Source organism: Acartia tonsa, chromosome 10 (assembly GCF_053477335.1).
Source record: "Acartia tonsa isolate MP-2025a chromosome 10, ASM5347733v1, whole genome shotgun sequence".
Taxonomy (NCBI): Eukaryota; Metazoa; Arthropoda; class Copepoda; order Calanoida; family Acartiidae; genus Acartia; species Acartia tonsa.
Genome location: NC_137269.1, coordinates 36,017,636 through 36,026,943, shown reverse-complemented (window position 1 = coordinate 36,026,943; position 9,308 = coordinate 36,017,636). Strand labels below are relative to the sequence as shown.

Below are 9,308 nucleotides of genomic sequence, written 5' to 3'. Positions count from 1 at the left end.
ATTGATATTTCAAGGCGTTAAACTCACTTACATGTCTTTATAACTTTAACTATACTAAAACTTAAATAGTTAAAAAGTTGGTATATTTGAAAGATATCTAACGCCTTCAGCTATCCTACAACCTGGACTTATCTTATGATGATATACCCCAGGTTTTATTTTTAATATGATTCAAATCAATCAAACAGTCAGTCAGTATATAACGCTATGGTAGAAATGTGACTTTTTTAGCTGCTATTCAAGATCTTGTGTTTTTTTGACTCCAACATATTTATATTCTTGATTTTAACGATTTTTAAAGCTTGTATTATTAACATACCATAAAATTTGATTTGAAGCACATATACAAACATTGATTTCAGGAAATAGTCCCATTGAAGACATATTTCAAGAGTCTTCTAGGGTACGCCTGTGTGCAGACCCCTATCATAATTTTTCTTGACTCATTTGAGGTAAGTAAATTATAATTTTGGTAAATAGTACAGCTACGCTCAAACTCACTCAAGTCAAGCCCTTCTGTTTGTTTGCCTTTCTGTTGGTTCATCTGGCCGTTTGTTTGCTGTTCCTTTCTAATGGAAAATGTGCTTTACTTCGTTACTAAAAAGGATAGACATCTGACTTTAACTCCGAAAATTCTTATGATGAATAAGTAATACTACACCACCAAACCTCTTTGGGGACAAACGTAATAGTGCAACTCCTCCATTGGATAAGAAGAGGGTGAGGTAGTGGTTTATTTTCTGGTGGCTTTGTCTTACTTTGTCTGATATGCTATAAATGGATGTTGTCATCCCTTTTTTAGGTATTATTTGTTGACGAACATAATAACGGAGCCTCATGGATACCCAATCCTCTTCCAAAATATTGTAAAGTTGTCATTTCATTTTTGCAGGTAAATTTTTTTTCAATGTTTTTTTGATCTATCCTATATTATAAAGTAACATGATGTAAATCTGTTTGTGTATTTACATTAGGAATTTGTAAATGGCTGGACTTTTCACTCAGTTTACATAGTATTGATCCTAAGACTCTTTCATTAGACCAAATATTTTTTAACCGTATTTAAAAAAAAAATGTAATACAAACAAAAATCTTTTATTGATACAAATAGTCCAACTGATTATTGTTTCGTTTTGACCATCTAGTAAAATGCATTTAATTTTTTGGTCATTATTATTTAACAACAGGAAGAATCAAATGGTGCAAGAGCAAAAGAAGAACAAAAATTTCTCTTAGCTCTTGGTAAGTTCGAAATAGAGCTTTTATTATTTTAGCCTTTAGAGGCCATTTGACTGTAAATTTTACTAATAGGGTTTTTGTCTTCTGAATGACGTTTTTTGATTTGTACTGACTGATAAGATCATTATATAGATTTTTTTTAGGTAATAAAATATTTACGTTGACTATATGTCTTTATAAATATAAAAGTGGTCATAACTGACATAATATCGATAGTTGATTGACATTACAAAAAAACGCCAAAATATGAAAGAAGAAACTATATATAAAAAAACACTAATAAACACAAAAAAATGTTTAACGTTACAGATGGATGTACAGACATATTTTCACAATTCTGAGAAGTTTTGCTTTAGAGAAAACAAAATTATCAAGGTGCGGATGGCGAAAACATTTTGCATTTGCAAAATTTTGAAGAAAATTTTACGGAGAAAATCTTTAACAAATGGATGGGGCAAAATAACAAGAAACTTACTAATTATCAGGTAGCAATAGTTAGTTATCCCAAGGTAAATCAGTTATCTCATGGTAAATTAGATATTTTTCTGCAGATATTAACATGAAGTACTAATTATATAAGCTGCACAAAATATAGCTATGCGCTTAATAACTGCGCTTCTATACTTGTAAGTTATGACAGACCCGTAACAATGACTGAAACACAAACAGACAGAAAGACAGTCAGACAGACAAACTAGTAATGACTTTCAAATATATTTTAGTGGAGAGTAGTACTGAACGCCTCCGGCAAATGTTCGTCCCCCCTGTTTTGCAAAATTGCTTTTACAGGTTATTTTAATTATATTATTTTTGTAGCAAAGCTACTCTATATCAAGGGGTAAGTTAGTTGTCCGTCCAATCATAACACTCAGAAAAGGTACTGAATTAGTGGATACTTGAAATTAAAAATATTGTCAATACTGAAAAAGTAAATATCCGAAGTATAATGCTGTATTGCCTAATCAGTGGTAAATCTTCTCTACATGTTACCGTTACGAACATTTACGAACATCATTGTATTTTTTTTGTTTAACTAAACATTGGAAATTTTGTTTTTATTTGTTTTAGATGCAATTCTTTTTGATAAATCATATACATGCTCTTATTGGTTACTCAGAGATAACTAATTCGCTGATTGGTATAAATAGTAGCTTTTGCCTTTATGAATGGATACCCATTACTTAAAAACACAGAACTTGCTCTCTCATTGGCTCAACACACACACACACACACACATACCCACACACATTTACAATTCTAAACAATTATCATTTAATCTTTCAAAAGACTTTGCAGATAGCTATTGAACATAGCCCCTGTTTTAATTTTAGAGTTTATGAAATGGAGAAGTTACCACGACAAGGAAAATGTTTTATATTTTTTCTATAAACTATTATAAATATGTATCTGTGTACAAAAATAACAGGATGTATGTGTGTGTGGACGTACTTGTGTGTGTCTGTTTGTAGCAACAAATCTCGCTAACCGCTATCCCAAGATAAATCACATTTGAAAAAAGGTACTCCGACATTTTTTATTCTTTTTATTTTTAAAACATAAATTTTAAATAGACAGGGTAACATTTGTCAAGGATTTTTTACATTATTCAATAAACGTAAAAACAAATGTTGAAAAAAGTGTAATTCAAAACGAGAAGTTATTATTAAATTTTTGTATTTTAGTTGGCATTTTTTAAATATATTAAATCTTGCCTTTGCTAGGCTACTTTCTACATATAGACTGGTAAACTTAATCTAGACTAAATATAAACAATAATAAGGGACTAACAAATCTACCCTATTCCTTGGATGACATAATAAATCAGTTGTTAAACAACCTTGAAGCAAAATTTGACGCAACGTTGGTCACGCATGCCCTTGCCTATATTGCAGCTTCTAAAAAAGGTAGGTGTACACTTTTCAGGTATAAATACTAGTTTTACTCTAAATATTTTATATTTTAATTAAAAAAGGATGACAACATCCATAAAAGCGAAGCACTGAAACGGTAGGACAAACGGACATTAACACTTGTATAGTATCTGAACTGAATAATCAAAATTTAAAAGTATAAGAGTCGAAGCAAAATTGTAAGTAAATATGTTGAAAAACTGCTTGAAGCAGGATAATGTTTATGGACATACTTACATTTTTGGACTTGATTAAAGAGTTGCTTCGCTTATAATATTGTTCTTTGTTGTCCCAGGAATCAATATACCAAAAATCAGATCAAACGGATAATTAGAACACTTGAAAATTTGTTGTTAAAAAAGTAGAAAAATCAACATGTTTAAAATGGACGTACGGACATTCTGGTAATGAATCGTACCCAACTACTACAGGAATCATCATGCAAAGTTTGAAATCGATAGGACAATTCTAACATGCCTAAATTAACGAATAAAAGCTATCTATCTCGGACGGACGGACGTACGGACCGACCCTAATTATAGAAAAGCTTCGCTTTTCAAAAGGGGATATACTAATTATAATTATGCATTGATCAAAATTATCCTTATGTCAAAGTAAAAGAATGTCTGTTTGTATGTACCAAAGTATATTGCTAACAGCTGAACCGATATGGTTCTTCTTTACAGAGTTGCTTGGAAGGTTTTCCACTATTTTCGGGGAGGGTACTGATCCTCTGAAGAGAAATACCGACGAAAAAAGAAACACCCCAAAATTTTTTGAATTTTTGTACATTTTCTTTTTAAAACAAAAATATAAAGTATTTTTAAATATGCATAATACCCATTTTACCAAACCATTGATCGTACTTGAAATATTTTTATTCTCGTTTCATAAACTAACAATTAGGTTTATCCGAATCAGAACTGGAAGATATTTTATCTTTGGATGATATTGTGTTAAATAGTATCTTTTCTCACCAGGTAATTAATTTCATATAAAAGTAATAGGATGCAAAAAAATATCTCTAGCCGTTAGACTGATTTGTTTTCCTTACCAGTGAAGCTTCTTATATGAAAATAATTCCCCCTTCCCCCGCTAAAATATTTTTACATAATATTTTTAAAATAAAAGTGGGGGTTTGACATACCCCCTCCCCCTACCACTTTATCAAGTACACCTAAAGTTTTAAAAGCTAAAAATATACTAGAGAAAGTATATAGAATTATTTATTCGATATAAAACCGAACCTAGAAGGTAAAGAGTTTGGAGCCAAGGCATTCCAATTCTATTAATTTGTAGGTAAAGTGTTTTGGGTCTTTTTTACAACATAATTGTAGCGTAGGTGCATCTAAGGGATGAAATGAGAGCTGAGAGAAACATTTAAAAATAAACAAGCTTTGGTTTATTATTATATAACATCGAAAGCTCTTTTGAACTCTAACTGCTATATAATTCAGTTACCATCTATAAGAAGATTACCCTCTATCCTATGGCTTAAAATAAGAAAGGTAAACATATTCTTTTTAAAATTTGTATTTAATGAAACTAAAATTGAACACTTCAGGGGGGGGGGGGGGGCATCGAATTTAACAGAGACGTAGTCGCAAGTATTATATAAAGTAGTAAAGTTTATTATTTTAGAGAAGCTTCATTTTGTGTTGGGTTAGACTATTAAATTTGAAATTTTTAAAAGTCTTATGTAGAAATTAGGCGCGAATCAACAAGTAATATAATATTTTAATTAATACTACTAGGAATTGGGAGATTTTTTGAATGAGACGGATGCTGATGGAGTTAGAGTTCTGGTCTGGGCTCATAAACCATTCAAACATGTTGTACTAACAAGATATTTCAAATATCCTAAAACTGTTCAACATTATTATAATACTCTTACAGGTATATTTATTTGAACAAGGACAATTGTATCCATTAAATTTATAGGATAAAAGAAGAAGAATATAACTTTTGTAAATATAAGACGTCCTAATATAAATATAATATCTGTATATTTTTGTGTAGCAAAGGATCTCCCTAACCGCTGAACCAAAATGGTCAAAAGTCCAGGGGATAATTTCTTAATGGTTTAATCAATCTATTAAATTTTCTAATAGCTTATTTGTCCGAGATATGTTATTTCAAAAGGCGGGTATTTGTATTGTATGTCATTTTTTATGAGGCAATATAAGCTGCTTCTGCTTTGCTTTTTAATATATTATTTATTATAATCAGACTATTTTCTTGGCACTTGGAGTCTTGGAAAAAGAAAACCTTACAGGTCTGTATGTCTGTTGGTATGTAAAAATATTTTTTTGGTGGGGAATGGTGGGTTGATATTGGAATGGGTGATTTTCCCAATATGGCGAGAATAATATGGCACAATATAACCTAGAAAATTGCATTTTCAATTCAAAATATGTTTTTATAAGCATCGCTGATATAAAAAAAATAATCGTAATTTTTAATTTTTGACGCCATTTTTTTTGTAAGGTTTCGTGATTTTTCAAAAAAATATCTACCAAATGGTTGACTCTACATAAAAAATGAACCCATTTTTGAATTAGTCGACCCCAAAAACCCCCATTGTCGTATATAATACTTATCTATAACACATAAATTTACGGAAATATTAGAAATTTACCTATAAACGGACAATTAAGATATTATTTTTAGATACAAAAATTGATATATAATACGTAAGGGATTCAAGCATGCACTAATAAAATGTGTCTTCAAGCTAGTTAATATAACAATAAACCCCCATCAACCTACTTTACCCCATTCCCTCCCCTCCTACTGTAGGAACAACCTGACCAATAAATCATATTAATATTAGCAACCGAAATTGACGGAAAACTTTCCACTCTGTTAAAATCTATTCTATCTATCTATCTATTTATTTTATATCTATTAATTGTTTTAAGCGAAGCTACTCTATAATTCACTTTGTATGTCCGCAAGTCAGTCTGACAAAAACTTCAAGTGCTTTTATTGTATTTAGATGTAAAGATTTTAACAAATAATATTTATTTAAGAAAAGGTAATTTTGTTTTTCAAATTATTGTTCATTGTCTTATCCCTTAAGAAGGCTGGTATTTTGGAACTTGTTCCTTATGTTGATAGCTTTTAGGATTTTTGGTTTGCTAGGTATCCAAAGTTTTATAAACATTTTATTTTATTTTAAAATTATGGGAACTTTAATTGAATTTGATTATTTGATTGGTTTGTTCAAAACAAGTAGTAAGCAAAGTTATAAACCAATAAATTTAATCTACATAAGGGGTAATTACAATGGGGATATATGTAATTTTACTGTCCATTGTCTTATCCCTCGTACATTTGTTCCTTTTGTTACAGTTTTAATGGTTTTTATGGTTATTAGTTCATTACAGGTACCCAAAGTTTCGTAACCACGTTGGTTCCTAAACTATAAGTACCTCCTAATTTATTAAATTTTGATTAGTTTGTTTATAATCATTGGAATGTATAACTTTTTATTGTCCATTGTCATTTCCCTTCAGACCCCTTTTTATTGTAGCTTTAAATATTTTTTCTCTTTAATAATTATGACAGGTATTTACAGGGATGGAAAGGACATTGGAATATAATTTATACTGGTCCCCAATATTTCATAAAATAATATCATTTGTTGGCTTTACAAATCTACAATGTTTAACTTTTCCACTAATGATTTGAACTTACATTGGGCGATTTAAATTAATTTATCATCCATTGTCTTATCCCTTATGTTAAATTCTTGGTTGACTAAATATTTTTATCAATCAGCTATGTCTCTCAGGGATAAAAGGGGATTAAGACTTTGGATGATAAATTGATATACATTGTACATTCCCAATGATGATAAACAAAAATATTGGCTAACAAGTTTGAACACTACTATTCTGGAAACAATGAATCAAAATTCGATAAAAATACTCAAAATAATTCTTAAGCTGAATGTTTTGTGACTATCATGATACACAATTGCATCATTGATAATAAGTGGAATAGAATATTTATCAGTTCCCACATCCCTAAAAATCATAGTAAGGGGGGATGGAGGGGTGTTAAAACTTGAAAGACAAAAAAAAAAGAAAAAAACATGACTTTATTATTACGATTAAATAAAATACAGCTATCTTTAAAAAAAATGAAAATATTATGATATTTGATAAAAAAAAATGTGTTGTATCTTTTTAAATATCCTTTCCGGCTAATTTATTTTCAGGTTGTCGTTTTTGTGGTTAAATTTACGTGCATTTTGATAGGTTTACCATTATTGTGGCTTTAAAAATAAGAAAGTTAGGATTTTGAGCTTCTACACCAAAACAGCGAATTTTAGAGTAGCTGCGCGAAAGTTGTTATTTGAGTAAAAATGATTTTTTAAGTTTCAGGGCCTTTGAAATACATATTTTTAGCTTGGCCAACTTGGGAAAGTGTGAAAATCAAGAAAAAGGGGTAAATCAACCCACCTTAGGGGGATATCCCCTCACTTGTGAGGTAAAAAATAAAGAATAATAACTATCTAAAATTTTTGCAACAAGGGTACTAACAAATTAATTTGAATCTTCACAGCTGAAAAACCACCCATCTTAATTTTCAGCCAAGTAAATCAAAGAATTTCTATGTAATTTATTGTATGTCTTTCAAAATTTGACCGACAGAAGGAAGGACAAAGTGATTTTTATGTATATTGTAATTTATTCATATATACAAAGGGAATCTTCATATAAAAATCATTCGTCTATCTTATGTAGCAGCAGAGTAATTCAAATTTAACTTTTAGCAGTACTGACTTTCAGAAGGATGGATAAACAGACAGGCAATTGGGTTATATAATTAGATTTAAAAATTGGAAACTTGTAAGAAGAACATTTTCTGTACAAGTCTGTGACTAAAATATTTTCAACACATATGATTTTGAAAGTATATTTCCACTTTTGAATGTTCCTGTTCTTGTTTTAGATACACTCAGATGCAGAGACAAAGATTCGGAATTTCTGATACTGTAGGAGAGTTTTCATATGTATACCATTCCTTAGGGCGTGCATGTGCTTTTAGCTTTAGGAGTGTAGGTTAGGGGATGGAGGGTAGGGGGTGGTAATAAAGAGTAAGTTTAGTCTATGTTAATTGATTGTTAATTTAGTAATTAATTGTGACTCCACTCCCCTTTTTAACATTTTAATCTGTTTTACAAATTTTAAAATCAAATACAGAGATTAGAATTAGCCAATAGCAGTTTTACTAGTAGTAAGTTAAAATACTTTAATTGAAGCAAAAGAAAAATATTCTGTATGTATGAAAACCAAACCAGGCGAGGCTGACAGAAAAGTGTCCCCGCAACCATTGGTTTACAAGAATAGTGAAGGAATTGTTTCAAGGTATTGTTAATTTTTCGAGGGATTCTCAATCAATTATCAAAAAAAGTTTATGTTTTTTGGAATTATCATAATTAGGCTAATTATTACAGAGGTTTATGACAGGTGTCCCATCATAATCTAAATTGATTTAATTCGAGCCCACTAAAGTCAAATGCATGATAATAATATTAACAATATGGGATTTGACTGAACCCTTCGTAATTGTAATTATATTTTAGATTCAATTTGAGAAAGTTTTCTGAGCTAGCTCATCATATGGTCAAAGCCCAAAGATTTGAGGTATTTCTTATCTTTCCATCTATGTATCTATCTATCTATTTATCTATCTTCTATCTTTATATTTATCTATATATCTATTTATCTGTATATCTATTTATCAATATATCTATTTATCTTCCTATCTATTCATCCATCTTCTATATAACTAGCTATCTATCTATACTTATATCTAGGATTTGTTTGAAGAAGCCCTGTTTAACTATCATTGGTTGCATGGCAAATTATCAGCATTTCCTCTTGATTTTGTTCTCCATGATTTTCAGGTTATTCTTTTAATATCTGTGTATGCAAACCCTTCTGCTTGATATCAGAAAGAAAAAAAGTATTGATTTTTTTCTCAAAATATCTCTTGATCCATGAACCCACCCACCATTTTTTTAAACTGGGGAATGGGTGTAGTTATTCCTCTATGTCTAGTCTCTGCGGTGCATAAAAAGACGTATATCACCTACCCCATTATTTTTAATTTGTTTCTAAACTTGGGACTCTGAAAGAAACTACA

General features: G+C 30.1%; 2 protein-coding genes and 2 long non-coding RNA genes across 17 annotated transcripts in view; 3 read left to right on the top strand and 1 right to left on the bottom strand.

Annotated features, from left to right (window-relative positions):
* The window catches only part of LOC145329995 (uncharacterized), a 334,647-nt gene that overhangs the window by 146,224 nt on the left and 179,115 nt on the right, over positions 1 to 9,308 (bottom strand). The window lies entirely within an intron of this gene.
* Positions 40 to 893, top strand: LOC145330480 (uncharacterized). Its single transcript, XR_013883414.1, has 3 exons — positions 40 to 152; positions 363 to 452; positions 803 to 893. It is a non-coding gene; the product is annotated as an uncharacterized LOC145330480 (long non-coding RNA).
* Positions 1,203 to 2,603, top strand: LOC145330515 (uncharacterized). The gene is made up of 4 exons (XR_013883442.1): positions 1,203 to 1,242; positions 1,615 to 1,724; positions 1,962 to 2,028; positions 2,571 to 2,603. It is a non-coding gene; the product is annotated as an uncharacterized LOC145330515 (long non-coding RNA).
* LOC145330788 (NACHT domain- and WD repeat-containing protein 1-like) lies at positions 2,865 to 8,643 on the top strand. Its single transcript, XM_080175454.1, has 8 exons — positions 2,865 to 2,878; positions 2,998 to 3,143; positions 4,056 to 4,129; positions 4,607 to 4,657; positions 4,904 to 5,045; positions 5,379 to 5,424; positions 8,112 to 8,172; positions 8,617 to 8,643. Exons 1-8 carry the CDS (start codon positions 2,865 to 2,867, stop codon positions 8,641 to 8,643), a joined length of 561 nt encoding a protein of 186 aa, XP_080031580.1.